Raw genomic sequence first — 21,689 nt, 5'->3', positions numbered from 1 at the left:
TCACTGTATGACATGACTTAAATACATTTTAAGACTACCTATTTGATTTAGTTTTCATAGTAGAATTTAGAAGTTAAAGTAAGAAGACACATGATATACTCTGTAGATAATTAAACTTATAAGCAACACCACAGCATCCGTTTTCGAACTTTAAACTATAATCATGTATTGACACGTCGAATGTAACAATGTAAATAAAAATTCAAATAATATAATATTATATGATTTTCTTATGGTTTAAAATGAAGTGAAAGTATTTTGACACATTATTAGTTATAAAAATATTTGGTACTATGTTTAACTTACAAAATCTATCCCACATCATTTAAATAGCATTTAAATTTAAATCAACACAAAAAACAAATTAATAATATGTTTATATAATGTCCAATATATTCAAACACATACAAAAATCTACAAACTGGATGAAAAAAGAAAAATTTCCTCTCTCAATATAAAACATACAGCACATTTCATGACAGTTGTAGGCTGTATGATAATAATCACGAAACTTCAACCCCCAATTAAACCTCCCCGGTAGATATTTGCAAATATAATTGCGGCAAACCCTTCCAACCCCAACAATCAGTTAGAGTGAGAGAGATGGTAAATCAGCCGCGGGTTTATCAGGATTAGACGTAGAGAAGCAATCACCCTCTGAATGAGAAGAAGATGAAGTCTTTAACACTTGGGTGCACCGATCCTGGTAATTCCAAGACCCTCTTGTACAAGAAACCTTTTCACGAATCAATAATGGGTTGAGGAAAAACTTCTTGGAGTAGAATTAAATTAAAATATGTATTTAAAAAGGTATAGTATTGTTTGCAGTTTAAATTAAATAAACTATTATCCTCCGAACTACCATATTCTCAACTTCAACACAACCAAGCACCAAGCTAAACTTCGGACTTTGAATCTCGTAGTTTTGTGAATTATTGACCCTGACACGTTGTAGACCTATCTCTTAATGAATAATTCATTGATTTCCTCTTCGTGTCATCTTATGTGTAACCCAACTAACATATAAGATTTTCTCAGGCCCAACTAAAATGCACTAAGATAGTCTATTTGTTTGTATAATAATTTACATTCGTTGAAAATATGTAAAAAATATAAAAGTTATGAGCTTATTGCTGGAGAAAAGGGCAGAGCAGGATAATATTTTAATAGTCAAGGCTAATTTAGTCTTGAAAGTAGTTTCAGGATCGAAAAATTGTGGGGTTTACCCGTCATGGAGGTGGTTGAAACGAACCATTCACGGAAGCAGTAGGCAGCTCAATCATTTTTTCACTGGGGTTGGTAGATGCGTCTAGTAGAGATTGAATTGGAGATGAAATATCCGACCCTTAGCTTTGGCATGGGATGCCTTTACTGTCTCTTCCTAGTCTGTTAGGGATCATAGTATGGAGTTAATCTGTAGTTTAATTTAATTACTTATGCTTTGATTAACCTAGGTTGAGGAGAATGTTCTTTATATTTATACAATTTACTTCTGATAAAATTATTCCTAGTCCATTGTTCTTATAAGACACAAACTAAATTATATTTCGTGGCTGCTTGAGGCAATCGTTTGATTCTTTTAAGAGAGCTCTAGTAGATTTAAAGATTAATCCAATGATCAAAATAAACTATCTGGCAATTTATTTTTTCCACCGAATTAAAGAACTGCTACTAACTATTTAACGTTTATTCGATATTGTTGATGTTATGCGACATCAAAACTAGTACATAGGATAGTAGAGATATTGACATCACAGAGAGGGCTGGTTATGACAGGGTTTGTTGGTGGAAGGTCTGTGTAAAATGATATGTTTAGACTAGCCTGGCACGTTGTTATGTCCCTTTTACCAGAACAAAGTCCTTAACTAAGGGATTTTTTAACAATGAGATTTTTTATAATATTTGGAAATTAATAGGATTTTTAATGATCTCATACAAATAGTAGTTTAGAAACGTTGTAATCTTTATCATTGAATATTACGCCTTGTTTATAATATTATTTTTGACCGTGATTAGTAAATTGAACTATATAATGAATGTTAACAAGTTTTCAAGGATACATAAATAACGAGATTGGACAAAAAGTTAAATGTGCTTTGTCGTTAAGTATTTCGAAACCATTGTGAACATATGATTTACAAGTACTTTTTTCTGCATTTTAGGTTTTATTTCATTAGCAAGCCTTTTAACCGCAGTTGATTGTAGGCAATAGTAGGGTCCAAGATGCATTAACCAAAACGTTTAGTTATTTTGTTTCAAAATCTTAAGTTTATTTAACATAAGCATTCATTTGCTGTTTATAAAAAAATTTACAATATTTATAGACTTGTTTTAGTTTAATAATCTTCATTTATTTATATTTTGTAAATTTCCTTGGGTCCATTGACCAATAGACGAAAAATATCAGAAACATTATATTATCCACTTACAAAAAATATATATTGTAAGCAATCTTCGACTGTGATGAAATAGGCATGATAAAAAAATACAAACTACGTAACAAATCGTTGGTTCTAAATGAAGACATTTAACGACTTTAATAGCTTAAGCTTATTTTTTTACAGTTTTTAAAAGGTTTTTGACATTGATAATATTGTAAAAACATTTTAAGTTAGTTGACATTACAATAGATTTAATTATTAATCAGTGGTTTATAAATTGTTTTAAATTAATGGCCAATTTATAAACATTGGTTTTGCTTTAACAACCCCCATTCGTAAAACATTTGGCTAGATATTTAAGTAGGCTATTGTAGTTAGACTAACAAATTTTACATATAATTTGAGTCTTGGTTTAGTTTTAATTAAACTATTACCACTTTCTGTTTGTAGTTATTCCTTCCTACGTGGTACCTGTGACTTTTGGTTCTCCGTTTTAGTGAAGAGTTCCATTTTGTGACCATCTCAACGTCCAAGGGATTTTAAAATAAAAATACTTGTTAATAAAAGAAAAATGTCAAAAATGATAAAACGAGTCTGTTAAGTAATTTTACAATCTATGCATGTAGCAAAACTAACTCACTTAACTTCAAGTGAAACAAAATAAAGACCTAACATAGGAAAGCTTAACGATGTTGTAACACAAATAGGATTCCTGTCTATTCAAAATCTGATATTGATGTCTATCCCGGTAGGGGGTAGATTGAAGGGGGTAGATGACGGTGTACTTTAGGGGGGGGGGGGTAACACCCGGTGTGACAAGCTATTCCAGCCAAGCAGTTATTGGAGCAGGCCCAGCTGTGTACGCATTCAACGGGTTAAATTCAACGAATTGGTTTTTGTTTCGTATAGAGATGCTTAAGTTTGCTGTCATTAGGGTTGTTTAAAGTATGTGCAAACATTAATTTTATTTGGTCCGTGATTAAATATTTTCCTGGGCAAAAGTGGTGTTGAATTAAATCTAGTTCGTATTAAACTAATATATGCACACAAAAAATTTACTGTATTTTTAACGTATTAATTCGTTAAAAAATTTTGATTCCTAATTAAATGCTTCAGAATAATTATTCTTAGTAAAATCAAACCTGAATTATATTTTTTATACGTTATTCAAGGTATCAATGACCTTGTGTAGGGTATGTCCTGTTATTATTAAACGGTCATTAATGTAACGGTCTGTAATTAGTGTAAAAAACTGTGAGCATTCCTCGGCTAATAATAGTAAGACAATTCTGATTCATTTTAGAAGACGAAAGTCCAAGTGGTAACGTTACTAAAGATGATTTTAAAGATAGTTGGAATACTTATATTGAGATTAAATTTATAATAGGTTTTCGTTTAAAAGTTTCTATTACTAAACATGAAAAAATAAATAATCTAAGTAAGTTTAGATATTAGTTTTATAAACACTGAAGATATTTTCTAGGTAACACCTTTTTTCGAAGTATGCTCTAAATCTATAATTTGTGCTATCTAATATTTTGTTAATTCTTCTTACATTTAATTCCGTTTTATAACTAATAAGACCACTGCATTAAAATTCTAATTGGTTTTAAATATTACATCCCATAGTAGGTATTTACAAATACCGTATTTCATACATTATTTTGACTATTTCATTAACAAAGTTCAATTTAAAAAAAATCTAGCCTATAACCTGTTTCACAAAAGAAGTCATTGAAACACAGCCAACAACCTCATCTACGGTCACAGTATTTCGGATTAGAAACTTAAAGACTACGGTCGAATTAAAGTCTGCAATTTTCATGTGATACATCTACAAAAATAATAACTGGTGATGTTCTGCAAACCTAACTTATTTACTAAAAGATCTAAAAGTAAAATGGTTATGGTCTTTAATATGGCCTATTTGATCCATATAAAATCTATGTTCTTTCTTATACATCTAATATTTATATTACTAATGCAGCTTTTAGTTCCTTAAAACCGAAAAAGATCTCTTCAGCTGAGTGAATTGTAAATTTTTTAGATGGTCGGATATATGTAGAACGTGGTCACACAATTATACTGTTACATAAAATTCATTTGGCCTCAGCAGAATTTAAATCTGGTGTCAGGCCACAAGTCCCTAGTCCCAACCATCATTCTATCCATGCCTCATTCTCTATCTTTAGACATTCGTATTAATATGCAAATGCCTCCCGGCTTTTCCAAACATACCGAATTGCACATCCTTGTCTATTGACAACAACGAGAGTTTCACAAAAGGATGCAATCTCAGCCTCAAGTACTTTACAACGTGAAGTGTCTAAGTAGGAAAACGTATCACACAATCGGCCGTCAAAGAATCGCACCCTACAGGTCTCAATGACTACCGGAAGTGGGGGGAGGGGGTGATGGGAATTGAATCACTGAGCAAATTGGCGAAGTATTAGCGACGAGTACGGGGGTGATGAGCGTTTGATGGGGTGTGACTCATGGACTTGGAGAGGGTCACGGGATGAATACCTCCACAGTCTACTGTAGGATTAGCGGGTTGTCAATCTAAGATGAGCAAGGGGAAATATAAGGGAATAAGAAGGGGTTTTCGGAATATTCTTATTCTTGACACATGTTTATGTAGGTCTACTGTTCTGACAACGATTCATTTACTTTAAAAACTCTGTAACAGTTGACTGTGTAATGAGGCATGATAGAGTTTTTAATGTAATTTATCTTCTCTTATGGTTAATAAGATTCTGAAATGGCAACCATACGAATGCTGGTGTTTTAAGGTATGAATGGAGATGAGTGCAGAATGAGCGGTGCGATCTTGTAGTCATGTCAGTGACTAAGGCCTACTAGCCTTGTAGTTACTAGTAGATCTACCACTAACACAAATTAATATAGGAATATGATGATAGGTAACTTTTCAAATTGCTCTTGTTGTAAAATTCAACATATATAATTGGATTAATACTCTATTATTACTGTATCATTACTCTATTATTACTCTAGATTTCATTACATTACATTTTTTATTTAAAAAAGAGAACTATATGGACATTACAAGTATTTGATTCAGTAATCACTACTCCTGACCGGAAGAATATTTAAAATACCAACATTTTTAATACCCAATGTATATGTATAGTTTGAGAAATTGCTTTAATTTCATCTCCACAGTTGGACGCCAACATATATCTTTCCTAATTTCTTTAAAATGCGAAAAATATAGAACATAGGTCTACTAAACGGGATTTAGTTAAAGACTTCATTCATATTCTCATGCGTAGGCTTTCGCGGATGTTGTCATTGAAATCCATGGTGATGGTTTTCGGCGTCAACCGCGTCGTCAGTTGTATTTCACTGCCAGACGTTTCGCCCTTACTATGAAGTGGCATCCTCAGTGGCTAGGCTGAGACTAAGTCAGAGAAGTCTTTAAGTATACCTGGACGGACGTCTCTGACTTATTCTCAGCCTAGCCACTGAGGGATGCCACTTCGTAGTAAGGGCGATACGTCTGGCAGTGAAATACAACTGACGACGCGGTTGACGCCGAAAACCATCACCATAGATTTCAAAGATCTCATATCTTTACATGAAATATAATGAAAGCATTTTCTAGTAAACCAAAGGTGTATAAGAATCGCAATTTATTTAAAAATTCTAAATTTTGATGAAATGTTAGCCTACCTACGAAACCCAGATATTGCCACATTGGAGTGTGGTGTCATGTATTTGTATCAAACAGACATGTATTTGACAGCTTGCCAACTCTAACATGACCGATGAGTCACGAACCACAATCTGTCAACTCCTCATCAATTACCAACCCCAGACCACTGAACTCTTCATATGACTTGATTCAATAACTCACGATTCATTGAATCAACTTTTGCTGATCTAGGACCTATTCATAATGTGAAGATTAAGGGCTTGATGCAGTGGGGTGATAGATTAAACTAAACATACTCCCTTATCGATTTATCATCGTTATGTATCAGCTGAAGACAAGTAGGACTTGTTTACATGGTAGGGAAGGATAATTTTAATGCAAATTAGTTATTCCTATCCAACCACCAAACCATGAAGCTTACAAAATATAACGATATTTCTGTAAAGTATTGTTTGTGCTCTTATAATATGAATAAAGAGTAAGGGATACGCTGTAAAATGTACACTAAATTATAATGAAACAAAACAAAACTATTTGACTCAAAATGACCAACGTAATCAAAGCAAGTTTCAGATTGCACAAGTAGATGAGAGGTCTACTTTTGTTGGTCAAAGTAATCGGCCAGATACTATGTTCCATTCATTTCTAATTATGACCGAATTATCTTCTATTTCATAAGACTCTAAAACGAATCCATACAGTTACACCTTTTTGGTTTCGAGTCATTTTATACACAATGTAAACTCTTTTCCAGTTTGTAAAAAAAAGATGATTTTTAGTTATTCAAACTTGTTTTCGTGAGTATTCTAAACCATCGAATGGCATTTTCCGACAATTTCGTTCTTACTACCAGTACAGTAAAATAAAAACTTTAACAGCCACTTCGGACTTTACCAAGTCAATTGGGGAATGATAAAATAATAATAACATATCCTTTAAAACTTTGTATCCGACTTTTTTGTATTATTTACTAATGTAAAATATATTGTATGTGAATTGACAAAATTACTTCTATTGTATTTTATTCAACTCAATGAATAGTCGTATGGTCTTTTGCAATAGCTGAATTACTATTTGGTTGATGTTGTATTGAACATTTAATGATTTAACTTTTGATTAGAAAACCATATAGTGCAAGTAGTTAACAGTCACATACGGTCCTTAAATAGCTGTAATTACCTCGAGTTTAATGTATGGAAGAGAAAACGTTACACAGGTGTTGCTGGGTCTAACTTGGCGAAACTTGGAAAGTAATTAAAACTTGTAGTGCAGCGTGACTTTAAAACTGTAAAATACCAGCCTTCAAGACACGAGGGTAGACACTTCAGTGTGATTAATCTTACTAAGTCATTACTTAAAGAGTTTACTTTTAGCTAAGTAAGTTAGAACATGCTGTGAGGACGTGATAATAATTTAAAACTAAACTAATGAATAAGTAATTACAGTTACATAATATGTTCAATTAATTACATAAATTAGGTATAGTGAGTGGTCTAAAATCTTTTACCGGATGGAAGTTTTTGAATTGTTTAAGAAATTTATGTTTTACGTATAATATTTTAGCTTTCGGTTGAAGAGGTTGCGCTTCAACACAGAATAAGTGTTTTCAACCATTCTTGTTTCGCGAGTAGTATGATGTGGTCGTTCCAAACGTTGAGGGGCGTTTTGAATCCTAGGAGCCAACCACATCTAATCCTGTCCTTTATCTAGACTTGTATCTAAAAAATATATTATGCCATTATCGATTGTGCCCTTATAATAAGGGTATACATTGTTAGCTTTGAAAGCAATATTACTGCAATGGCTACTATAAGCTACAGTATCAATGCATGTTACTCGACACAAACAGGTACATACCTTATTAGCTCAGGTGACATAACACCGTTAACATGAGTTTAGATTACATTGTACTATGCTGGGAGTCTAGAACATGAGATTTAAGAACCCTATGGACTATAGATTATTGAATACTGTACATTATATGTCTTGAAGTTTCCGCCCACTGAAAAAGGCGGATATTTAAGAGGTTAATAGGTGGTAGGATAAATTATAAAGTAAATAAAAAAAATAATAAACCAAGTCGTATTTTTACAAATTAAAACAAAGTTGACATCATTGTTAGAAACTACATACGTAATTTAACTGCACTGGTTTTAACTGCATTATGAGCTTAAAGACTTGAAATTTAATTGGAGGTAATCCTTAGAGATGAGGTTTCCATCAAATACTTGGCTTCTGAGTTTTTAACAGAGTTTCTCCGTTACATTTATGATTTATAAACTAATTAGAGTGTATTCATGTAACAAAGATTTAAAAAAGTAAAATAAACAATAATACTGAGAGATACGATAATGATTTTTTTATTAATTACAAGGTATGCTTCTTTGGAACTATATTAACTGGAATTATATTTTAAAAGTCTTATAATTATCAAGGGCAGGTGGGATGGATTTTAACCAGTTAAAAAGCCACCGATCCAACCAGTCCTTTGTAACCGATTGCGTTAAGTAGGTTTCCGTACATTTCAGGTTCCCAAAAGTAAATTATGTACTAACTATCTCGTCCTGTACTTTCAACAAACACAAACTATTAGTATCCCTCAAATATCTATTCCTGACACCCAGTGTATGCCCCATGTCATTATTCGCCTCATTAAGCTCGGCCACCAATTTGCACTCATCCATTATAGATGCACCTCTAATCTGTTATGAGGCATTCCGTGGGGAACTGCAAGTTGATAGGCTTATGGAAATGCCAAGCCTTTGATCAGTATAAGAACTCAATCACTACCGCGTTAGTGTGGGACTCGTCACTAGGGTGGGTTATTGAGAAGGGTGAATAAATTTATCTTGTTTAGCGACATAATTATTCAAATCATGTGAGATTTAATGTAGGATTTTTTTCACGTTTTGTACTGGAAAACAGCTGATTGTAGCAAAACCACTAGATAACAATTAGAGTTACGCTATGCTTCATTCATTATTCACAACAGGAAATTGCAACGTGGAATATTAAAGTGGTTTTGTATTGTGATCTTTTTTCAATTGGAAGGATATATTTGACCAGACTGCATTATTTTTTAGCAAATTTTTTAATTATGAAACTAAGTTTTCCAGCTCAATAGTTAAACATTTAAAGTCAATATTTGTTAATATTTTTTAGTTATTTATTCCTTAATACTGTAGTAAGTTTTCAATGAAGAACTCCTTATTTGTCTTAGTTATATTTTGTTTTAGTTTAGCTAATTTTATAGTATTTTCTTAATTCCAAACAGTAATTCCACAATTCCAAAAAAATCTTTTCTAGTATAAACAAGATATTTTACGTCAGGTTAGTTGATCTAAATATTAACTCATCTTGCACAAAGTAAATGTTTATAAATATTGAGGAAACATATTTTTACATTACGTTCAGTAATTAACTAAATAGTTCCAAAATCATAGTTTTACCTAATATAATGATAGTGCAAGACTTAGAGAGAACTTGAACAGTGAATGAAAAACCTCAAGAGAGCACAATGCAAGGCGCAACCCAGTTTTCCTGAAGTCATTTATCAATAAAATAATAAATACAAGAAATGAGTGAAATCATCCAAACAGTACGTTTAAATTATTTTACTGCATAGTGCCTAGGATTTATTTTTAATTAGTTACCTAAGACAAATCTTCTGGGATATTGCATATAGGTAGTTCAATAAGTTCATTTAGCATATCAGTTATTCGTATTCTTAGCTTATACACTGACGGAAATACCATAAACAAATGAAAATTTTCAAGGAATAGAAGCGATTGGAAAAAAATATTTATATCTGTACAAGTGACATTATACATGATGTTTATATTACAACATTTGAGCGGGCTGGAACTGGTTACGAAGTGGTTACAACGGGTCTGTAACCGTTCTCGTCGGACACAAACTTGATGGTTACTTTCTTGCCGTCGTCAGTCGTAAAGCTGATGTCACCAGTGACGGACATGGCTTCGTTCTCTGTTCCAACGTTGTTCAACACTCCGGTTTCACTGCGTGCAACTCCGTCGCTGGTCTGGAACCTGTGACAAATAATAGGTTCATAATAAATAACAGTTGCATGTGTAAATGTATTTATAATGGTCAAATAAACATACTCGTTTACTGTGTTGTACCCCTCGGTGGTCAGTAAACTTGTGACTAATAAAGTTATATTATAATTAAACGTTTCTTGTGTTACGAATTAATTACCAACATTGTGGCATTTTTACACGACTATTTCAATGCTTTTATATCACTGGTCTGAAGATAGCAAATATAGGAAAAGTCATACCAGCAGGTGTTATTTTAACTTCAGTAACGTTGAAAAATTCGCTATGAGCAATAGTGACAGGCATTGTTTTGTTAAAAGTGTTATTGTACTGTATATTTTACGTTACGATTGGTGTTTCCTCTGATATATTAAGAGGCAATAAGAGTGACTGTGTGATGTCTATTTACCTAGTGTACCTAACTGGAGTCTAATACCAAGCAATTAGGTCAGTTTCTGAAAATTATTAACTAAAGTAGTAATCAATTTTACCTTGAAGGCTTAAATGTTGCATTAGATTCTCTTAAATATTTGATCTATATATATTCAACATATTAAACATATTCAAATATTTATCTATATTTTAAATATCTTTTTATATAATTCTCTTATATACGTTTAAAAGCAGCGTGTATAACTTTGACTTTTTGACATAGAAAACTTTAGTCTTTTTTATACAATCTTACAAAAAATTATTATAATTTAATTTTTTTTTGTATCATGATAACATACTGTCAGGACCACGCGTTAGGGTCCTGACAGTATGCTATTTTAATACCAAAAATATTAAATTCTAATAATTGTTTTCTTTGCGTAATAAATGCGTATTTGCTAAAAGGGTTTTAAATCTTAGTTATACGTTAACAAAGGTAAACATACTGCCAGTAAGTAGTCCAAGATGTACTAACGTCACAGTATATTATAATTGGATTTAATCTTGTTCGAAGAAAAGATTTTAAGGTATTTTTATTATAACTATGAAAGATTGGTGTTAATAAGTTTTTAATTCAATTGTTAACAAATTTGTGACGTCATTTGTCAAAATCAACTCAAACAATACACAACCACCATCAATACGCTTACGAAAGCTTGTAATTTTAATTCAATTGCAATGTAATCACTTAAACATTTTACTAGACAATTACCTCCCTTTATATGCATATATTTTAGGCTTATGTAGGGTAAATACTGGAGTGGAAGCAGTAAAGTGTAACTTGTAGTTGTAACTGACTAAGACCTGCTGAGTTTAGCTTTAGCTAGAACTATTCAATGATATATAATGAACCAAGAACATGTTAGTCCAATTTCAAACCATCAAAGAATGGAAGTTTATTATGATCAAGAATTCTTATTGTTAATCGAGTACTATAAACAATCAGCTGTTTCAAACACCCTAGGCTATATTTTGTGGTTACTGAAACCGCAACACATAAATACTCATTACCTAACAACATTTAAAATAGTTAAAGGCTGTTCTTAAAACCTTCCAGATAACAACTTAATAGACATAGAATCTATCTTTGACCTATCTTTAAGGTCATGAAATCCCTTTCACCGATTTACACAATCTTGTAACTTACTTGATGGTCAAACAGTGCAGAAGAAGCCGGTTTCATTCAGGACGCATAATATAGCGTCATCATTTTGAAACCTAACGATGTTGCGGCAGTTTTTACAACGATTGCATCATTTAGTCATCATTTGCTTGTTATATTAGGATGGATAGGTGATTAGGTTCCAACTAATTAGCATTTAAATTATAACTGTCCTGCCTGGTGTAATGCAGAATATTGAGTAGGCTTTAATGGCTATAAGTTGTAATAATACAGTTATATTTATGCGGAATATTACACTAATTCAATTTAAAGCCTAGTTTAGAATATTGTGACATTTTTTCATTAAAAGTACTTTGACGCTTTTTGTGGTACGGTCTAAGTTTTTGGACGTATTACGTTATTTTATTCTGATTATCTACCCAAAACCGCAGAAGTTTGCAAAGCCAAAATATTGAAATTTGGATCAAACTTGTAAACAGAATTTATTTCTGGATCACTGTGTGTACAATATTCAGAACATTTAATACTGTACTTATAAATAGAAGCACGCTACAGTTGTGTGCTGCTTCTTCTTATGCATCGCAGGGAAACAATTCTTAAGGGTAAACATTTCGCCAAGAGGTATCTAAGTATATGTTTTAAAAAGTTTTAATATATATTAAAAGTTTGACACTTTTTAATTCTATCACTTGACTTGTATTACTGACCTTCTGACGTATCCTGGCATCTTTCTGTATTTGTGTAAAGATGGAATCGTATCATATTTACACTACGTTTGGTTTAAGCCTAGAAATCTCCGGTTATATTCCTATGAGGAAAATACATACGTTCTTCCCTAAATACTGGTTGATTTTTTCACGCAGAGTGGTCGTCCTTTCAAAATTATAACATTTAAATTTAACATTTAGTATCGCAAACATTCACACACTTTTATTCTCTAAACGTTTGAATAGTGCAAACTTAAATTTAAAACATGTATTCGCTATTCGCATAGTCATTTACATTTCATTTACGTCATTATACAACAAAGATATACTCTCTAAGTAAAACTTGAGTTTTTTTTTCGCCAAAATCAAATTTACAAAACAAGGTTCAAGTTACCAGTAACCGATTTAACTACAAAAAACAACCGAGTCATTACCACACCTTACTAATTTTTTTGTTCATTCAAACTATCCAGGGACCAATTTCATAATTAAGAGTCAAACAATGCACACGTAGTACTCAAATCAAATGTAAAGGTCACCAAGCATTATCGTCTGCTTACGCACTTGCGCACAAAACACGCATGCGCTCACGTGGCGGATGTCGCAATGTGATGTACTGCCTATTCACTGGCGTTACTTATAAAGCGAGTTATGCTGCGTCACCTACTAGTTGTGCCATATGCGCAATCATCTTGCATTGCCTCACCGTTGTTTGCGGATTGTCTTCATTGCTTTATGACCTATGCAATCTGGGAAAACACATCAAGTCAAGTATCCTTAGTGTGTATACAATTCGGTGGATTTTTTAACCTCGTTTTAGTGCCAAAATTAGTCGGTTGTGTAAGGTCATACATGATGTACTGTTGAGTTAAAAAACAGTATTATTAACAATTGGACGAACATATTTTATTTTTTTGTGCCCGAATTTTTGTGTAGACTATGTGATTTTAACGACTCTTCACGACTCTAGCAATAAAGATGATTAATTTTGTAAAGTACCCATTCATAAAAAGCTTGAAACCTGGGATTAGTTATTTGGATTCTACATTGGGATCCACTGAAGACAGTACTACAAGTCCACACTGTTTGATTCACTGTGTTGTTTGAGTCCACTGTTTGATGTTATACAGTACTGTATAAGTATTTTAACTTTTTAGTACAAAAGCGATGTTGTTCCTAAAAGAAAAATTACCTGGACTGGGGCTGGATACACAGCCTTGTTTCTCGTATGTAAAACAGTAAACAAAAAAGTACTAACACAGTTACATATTTTAATCCTTATAGAGTTTATTTATAATTTCCCTCACGTACTAAATAATTGGTCCATAAGAAACGTTTACCTTATACAAATTAAATTAATGAATGGTTGTGAAAAACATTCATTATAGTTGAGGTTGTGGGGGTGAAGGGTTGTTTTTATTAAATTTAGAAAATAAGTCTTTGCTTTCGTTTCAGTGTATTAAATAGCACAAGAAAACCATATTATAATATGTTATTTTTATAACTAAATAATGAAACATGAACCTTGACGTTTATAATTGTGGGGTTTCAAGCATAAAATTAAATACCGTCCGTCAGGGAATATTAATTAACTGCATCAACGTGTGTGACGTTGTTTTATATCAGAGGTGGATATTTTATTTTACCTCTCTTTTATTTTAGCCATGGTAAGTATTTGTGGTTACGAGTTGGTTGGTAAAATTTCCGAGATGGAATTTTATGTACTGTGCAGTATTAATAATCAAACGTTTTTTACAGTTTTATATAAGAGTTGTATTAGTTTGAGCTTTTCACTAGTCTGTCGAATAAACTCAGGATCAATCTAAAAACTATTATTTTATTAGTTTATTCACAAAACGTGAATATGTCATTATGATCTATGTTGCAAAACCACTTTGCTATGAAATTGTCCAATATACAATAAAACTCTATGATCAACTCATTATTCAAGCGTAAATAAGATAACATGAAATAATAAAAAATATAGGTATTAGTTAAATCGTCTTTTTCACAGTAAAATTGTTTTTTGAAGGTTTTGGTTTAATAAAATCTTTATTTCATTTTGTATTCATATTCCGTATAACAATTTTTTTTGTTACATCAACGGTTTATGACAACTTTAAGAAATGGGCATGTGGCCCTAAATTTGCCTGAATAATTAAAAAAAAATTTAATTTAGCTTAATTTAATTCCATTTCAGACGTGCTATTAAAGGTTTGTATTTAATCGATTAACTACGACGTCAACACACTAGAGGGCTTAGTTTTTAGGGTTGTGTAAGTGAAATATGGGTGTAGACCGGATAGAGGTGATCGCCTTTTTTACCAAGATCCACTCCTTCTTTAGCCAGAGTAGTCGAAAACCTATTATTTTGAACAAATGAATAATACTCCTCACTATGAGGAAGGACTTCATCCTCGGAAGTACTTGTCTCATGATATTTTATAGAGTCTCATGATTATTAATTTGATGTTTACCTGAAGTTGTACCCGTCGACTCCAATGTTGTTGTTCTCGTACTCCAAGATCTCGGCAGGTGGCCTAGGGGCGCCCTGGGGTCGGGCCACTACGAGAGCGACGGCGCAGCAGACCAAAACCTGCAACAGATTGAGGAATTTGAAATTTGCATTCAATAAACAAAACAAATATGAGTAAATAACTTTAGTTGAATTAGATGTCCATTATAAGTGGATTTTTTGTTGACAAATGTTTTCTATTAAATTGAATGCAACACGTTGAAGAATTTATCTGCCTTGTGGGGTTTATGTAGAGTAATTTAATATATTTATTGAATGCCCTATAATTAATTAAAGTTAATTGTTGTATGATTCAAAATTATGTTCTGTAAAAAGTTGTCAATAACTTGAGCTAGTATTTGCTATAACATTACAACCTACTTTTTATTTCAGTGATATGTATATTTAGATGGCTTAGTACGCAGCATAAAAGTACAACCAAAAGCCTAACGTGACCGTATAAATACTAACCTTAGGTTGAACTTATGTGGCTTGAAATTACTTTTTATCATCTAATTTTGTTTTCCTTTTATATGTTTGCATAAGCTCATACCACAATATTTACCAATACATTTAATGGGGAAAATTTAAACAGTGTTTAACAGTCCAATACGTCTAATCCTAATTAAAAAAATTCTAGTATACTAGAGGTTGCCTCTTGGTCGAAAACTTGACCAAAGATATTCAGTGTACAGACTTATCCACTTTCACTCCACACTGTAAATAAAACACGTGATTGGAATTTCTTCCCTTTGTATTGTATTTTCTGTATATATTTCGTTGTTATTTCTCCGCCAGCATGGCAACACATAGGTAAATGTAAATTAGTTTAATTTAAAATTATTTGTTGTTCTTATTTTTCAGCCTATTTTAATTTATTAAGGTATTCTGCACATCTACAGGTAAATATTTTTCTAACAGTATGCGTAGATTTATCACAACAATGTGTAACCTAGTTGTTTGTTTTGTTGTGATTGAACTTCTTGAAATAAATATTTGATAGAAAAAATTTAGATTAAATGAAAAACACTGTGATGTGAAAAAAAAATGTGTATTGAATTACTGAAATTTGTTTACAAAATTAATAATGAATATAACATATGTTAATAACATCTGTTAAACAAAGTACAAGAGAAAAATTTATTTACAGATCAAGGGGATAAAATTAAATGCTTTTAAAACTAGTAATGTAAAAAGTGCGTTGCGTACACATTACAATATACATACAGACATCTTTAACTTACAATTTTAAATATTTGTGCTTACAGCGAGCAGCATAGCTCACTTGGGAAGAGCTAGGTTTCCCACACTCGAAGTGTACCTATCCCATTGACAGGCTAATTATAATGTTGAAAACATGCAAACCTTCATGGCTGAAAGCGCAGGTCATTCAATTGCCACTATCTCGTTCCCTCGCAATGCTTAGCCTTACTGTGTACATTGTTTAAAGTATGAGTGTGAGAATCATAAAGCGCATTGTTTGTTTGAGGATTTGTGATCAGATGTGTTTTCCTACACAAAATCTGCCTACTAAAATAATTCTCGTTTTTTTTCGGGAAAACATATTAGGAAAAGGTTAATTTCATATCTAAAAAAGTTTTTATAAATCACTTTCTTATTTTACATACTTATACAAGGTAACTCAACACAAGGTAATTATCTTTACACTTTTTAAACTCTATAAATTAAAAATTATACAACCTATGATCACAAGGTAAAAATCAAAATTGAAAGAGGAGATTCTAAATTTTTGTTTGACACCACTTTGGTAAACGTTGGTAAACAGTTGCAAAATTAGCCTCTACGGACATTTTAACATTTTAACTACAATTTTAAAATAATTACACAATTCAAAATCAATGAAACTCTAAAACATAGAACACTTTGTGCTCTTTCGAAGTCATGTTCCTCGTAGCTTACAGTAACGGTGCACAACTGGGCGGTAAATTGTAGAACTAATTGACCCCTTGTGGCACAATTAAAACTTTTGACAATTCAACGTACAGTATGAAGTTTTGAGATTCAGTGAGGTAGAAGTGTGTAATAAATTTACAATCGTAGTTAACATCTAAAAATGTCTTTAGAGGTTAATTTTGCAACTGTGTTTACCAAAGTGGTGTCAAACAAAACTTTAGAATCTCCTCTTTCAATTAATTCTCACCCTGTGATGATAGGTTGTGTATTTTTTTTATTTACAGAGTTTAAAAAGCTATTAAAAGTTAAAATATAACCTTTATACGTAAATATTATTTTTTTTTTAGTAGGGACTAAACAGTGTTTTGTTAGTTTCTTATAGGATCTAATCAGAATTATAAAACATCATTACCAATAGTTTTATATTTGTTTTTTTGCTATACAAGGCAATCACATACGCATTTTTTCATTTGTAGGATATTGTAGGTGAAAAACAGCCAACTTGTACCCCTTAAGATTTTTAGTATAAATAGGTGTAATAGAATAGTGTATATTCTGTAATCTTGTCGAACTAAATTAGGATTCCTACTGCTAACATTTTGCACCAATTTATTTTTCCATGCGAATCCGTATGACCTGAGTCAACTGTTTGCAAATTTCCAAATGAATATTATACTTTTGATCGCTATCAAAAACTAGTAATCATCAAGTACAATTGTTATTAGGAGTAAACAACTGTCAGAATGATAATGCTCTAAGTGTCGCCCGAAGTATCCCATTGTACAAAAATTAATTCAGTACAATTTGATAAGTTATTAACAATTTTTTTCCACGGGTTGAGGTTTTAATTTCAATTTTCTAGCTGTATAAGGAGATTAGGTTACAGGAAACTCAGTATTTTAACTATATATATTAAATTAATTTTACCCTTAAACACTTTAAAACTTGATAAGGGGCAATTAAATATATTTTATAGTAACTCTATATTAACATTACAGTACCAGATATTTCATAACTTGTAATTTAAACAAAACATATCATTTGCACTTATGCTTTTTAAACATTTACTGTACCATTTACGACATACATCATTGCCCCTCCAACCTACAACTTTAAACTTCACCCTTCTCCAGAGTATTTCAAAGCATATTTGTTTCAACTACCATTAAAGATCTTAAGGTAAAATTTATTTTGAATATTTTATATTCAGTTATTAATAATTTTTATTAGAAACCCAGACAAAATGTGTTCATCATGTAAAATGTAAACAATTTATCTCATTTATCAACAGTCATTTTTATATTCAATAAGAAACAAATATTTTAAAACAAATGATTAGGCCTACCTAACTATAACTGTGTAAAGTTTTAAACATTTTTAACTACTCCATTTATTTGTGATGGTTTTACCAAAAATGCCCTTTGTCCACATCTGTGTATACTCTATACAAGTCACTTATTTACATACTCTATGTACTCACCAGCCTTGTCAGCATGTTGGAGCAGGACTGACCCTGTTGCTGCCCTCTCTACAGATATACCAGCTTCAGCCCTTACGTAACCAAAGGTCGAAGTCACTGTTGTAGCCGGTACCGGTGCCCCCCTGCCCCACTCCCCCCATAATATCCACCCACACTCCCACGGTCGTCTCTGTTTGCATTGCTCTTAATCAACTTTGTATTCAGTGTTATTTTCTATTTGTTTGCCATGCATCATCAAATACTTAATGATGAGTGCATCGCAGTAGAATGGATTTGAATGTTAGACCGTGTTCGAGTTATGAGAGTGTTTTTATAACGAAAAATCTGTTTTATAAAAAAAATATATGTATAAACTCATAAATTTTTGCGAGGTACTAAGTTTAATTGAATAAGTAATAAGTTAAATAAATGAAAAGAAAACATAATAGAAACTATAAAATAAAAATACATAAACTAATAGTAATGTAACAGAATTCGAACATATAGAAATCTTCTAAGATTACCAATGTAATGGTATTTTATTTTTTAGACATAATCAGTTTTAATCGAGGCCTAGACGACAGCTTTTGAAACTTCAAAATGTTTGAAAATGCGTAACATAAGTAAATCTTAGGAAAAGGGTTGAAACCAGAGTTTTTTCGAAAGCTCATTTATCAATTAAGGTGTTATCGAAATTTCAAACCTAGATGGAATTTTACCTCTTTGCAGTAAAACGTCCCGAGGTATATTTTTGTACGTTTTTCAACACCCTGTAAATAGGGATGAAAATAATTTAAAACCTTTTCTAAAAAAACTATTGAAACATTGAACAATCAAACTGACATTGACAATAGGATTAAAGTGATGAGATTAAGGCATGATCTATAACCACTCTGCTACAATGGTATAGCACACTGTCTTGGGTTTGTTGACGGAAAGAGTCATACGATGCACAGTTGAACCTAAAGGTTGAGTATGTAATTAAATATAAAAGTAAGCTATTAAAGTGGTTTACGATTTGATATTACACTCATTATACCACAGTTTATTGTAAATAAAATCAAATCTAAGTACAGTATGCGATTACCTGTGATGGGATGATAATATGTGATTAGGTTTTACTATTGGATACTCACCTACAAGGCCAACTATTATAATCAAGCTAGGTTTCGGATGGTTTAGCAACGGAGGAAAATTGGCTTTGGTAATCCTCTAGCCAATACGCTGAGAACAAAGCTCGTCTAATTAAAACTGGCACGATAACAAATCGTTTATAAACACGCAACCATTTAATATTAATACGTACTAAAGTCGCCGGTGTTCAACAAATACATGATTGCAGATTATTTAGTTTAGCTTTGCCATGTTTTTCTTCGAAAAAAGGGCAAATTACCAATGGAGCATCGATACTTAAGGCTCGTTTGGAAGCTATTTGAATTAAAGAATCCTGCTTTATTTTATTACAAAGTAGTAGATACAAATAAAAACTAGAAACAAAGTTTGAAAAGAATTTTTCAATGGTCTAGTTTGCCTGTGGTTGGGAATCGAGTCCATCATCTGAACAGTAAAACAATAAAATCTACATTTAAAAAGAAACTAAAATGTAATTTAACAAAAAAATTTATTGATAGCAAAAGAAGGAAATATATGAAATCATTGAGGAGAAACGGTATGCGCACATTTATCCGTTCAGTTTGAATGTAAAAACATACCATTAGAAATGAAACATCATTTGAACTGCCTGACACCTGGTACAGCCATTCTCACACATTGCCCTAAACATTCCCACAACGACACGAACAACTAATCAAATATTACACTCGCCACAACAACCCAAACCAAACATACTTTAATAGTATTCATTAAAATGGCGACAATAGAACGTAGGTATTTTAAGCAGGAGATGAGTGTAGGACGGAGTGGCGCGATCTTGTAGTCTCGTTAGTGACTAAGGCCGACGTACTCCTTAGACATAGCTGTTAATTAATACCACATACAAATAATGGACACTAAGGGACAACACCAGACGGGGTGATTCTTCTGAGCTGGGCTTATCGTCCAAAGGTAATGGTTCAACTCCCAAAAATCACCAATATCCCATGGTCAAATTATACATGCTTGGGTTTGTCTGTATCTATACAAACAAGTGGTTTTGAGTTCACCTTATTTGCACCTTCATAAGAAAAAACATGGATCTCCTCAAGTTGGTGATTGACAAATATTTCTGCATCTGGCCAGCAAGTATTTAAACCCATGATGACACCTGCAGTAAAGCCGCACCTATGTACGTACAGTTACCCGCCTCAAGGCCCTCTGAAGCAACCCTGAGGTCACAATTGGCCAACCCGGTGTCTTCCCGCCATTTCTTACCTCATCTCAACTTTTACGATTATCGTAAATCTGTAAGTAATTTGTGGATGAGGTTAAACAGCTGTGTCTACTTTGTCATGTGATGAGTCATTAATAAAAGTGTAGTCCTTGTAGGTTAATATCTGATAGGTTGTTGTTGATAGTGTAGAGAGATGTTACAAGATGTTAAGGTTAATTGTAGGTACTGCAGAATTAGAGTGGAATAATTTGACCTATATACTCTTAAAGCTATGCTTTTCATTTAGGTCAAACCAGAGAAAATAAAAATAAATTATTATATTTTGCCTTATGACTCATCTCATGAATTTTAAAACATGTAATATATATAAAATAAACGTCTGTTTGGATTGTAAAACGGTTATATTGTTTCCATGACCCGCTTGATCAGAGGAGAGTCCAAGGATCATTAGTGACGTATTGTCAGCTGGTGAATCCAACATAAAACACAGTTTCATCCGTGTCAGGGTGGTTGACATTTCACTTTGACGTACGGTCGTCACTAAGACAAGTTGTGATAGAAGAAAAAGGCAACTGACATAAACGCATGCTAAATGCTGTCTTCAAACATCTATCTCACAGTTGCAGTTTCATTTGATTTGAATTGAGTGCTCCATATTGTAGGTTATTGTAATTTGATTAACCGATTTTTATCTATAATCTTTAGTTATGAAAAACTGAAATAAACTTACTTTTAGATAATTGTTTTTTTAAATATATTTTATTAATTATTAAAACTTAATTGCCTATTTATCAACTTCTAATAAAATTAAAGGGCCACTTAATATTCGTTGGCGCTTTAAATTAATGTGTTTTTTTAGTAAAAAGTACAGTATGTAGTATTTTTTATCAAATTTTCTTTTTTCTTAATCATGGATTCTATGCGTCATTGTCAATTCGACCTTTAATTGTTAATTTTTCTACGGGTGGTGAATTTAGAATTAATATATTCAGAATCCATTTAATTGTCATTCAATACTCTTTTTTCGAGAAATACTTATTCAAACTCTTTTTCTACCTTTTAAACAATCTTACTCTATGTCCACAAAGATGTTTC

At 32.1% G+C, this 21,689-nt stretch overlaps 1 protein-coding gene across 1 annotated transcript; it reads right to left on the bottom strand.

The window, feature by feature from the left end:
- Positions 1-9,845: 9,845 nt before the first annotated feature.
- Positions 9,846-18,394, bottom strand: LOC128986808 (endocuticle structural glycoprotein ABD-5-like). The gene is made up of 3 exons (XM_054407339.1): positions 18,287-18,394; positions 14,855-14,973; positions 9,846-10,106 (listed from the first exon to the last, which is right to left on the bottom strand). The coding sequence occupies exons 1-3, from the start codon at positions 18,299-18,301 to the stop codon at positions 9,926-9,928; spliced, it is 315 nt and encodes a 104-aa protein (XP_054263314.1). The 5' UTR covers positions 18,302-18,394; the 3' UTR covers positions 9,846-9,925.
- Positions 18,395-21,689: the final 3,295 nt, after the last annotated feature.

Source organism: Macrosteles quadrilineatus, unplaced genomic scaffold, assembly GCF_028750875.1.
Source record: "Macrosteles quadrilineatus isolate MER2022 unplaced genomic scaffold, UCM_ALF_1.0 Scaffold_2__2_contigs__length_208266976, whole genome shotgun sequence".
Taxonomy (NCBI): Eukaryota; Metazoa; Arthropoda; class Insecta; order Hemiptera; family Cicadellidae; genus Macrosteles; species Macrosteles quadrilineatus.
This window is presented reverse-complemented; position numbering and strand designations above follow the sequence as displayed.

Excerpts from the sequence above, each read along its gene's own strand:
- LOC128986808 (XM_054407339.1), bottom strand. Across the intron at positions 10,107-14,854 it reads GTCGACGGGTACAACTTCAG|GTTCCAGACCAGCGACGGAG; the intron begins GTAAACATCAAA and ends TATTTGTCACAG.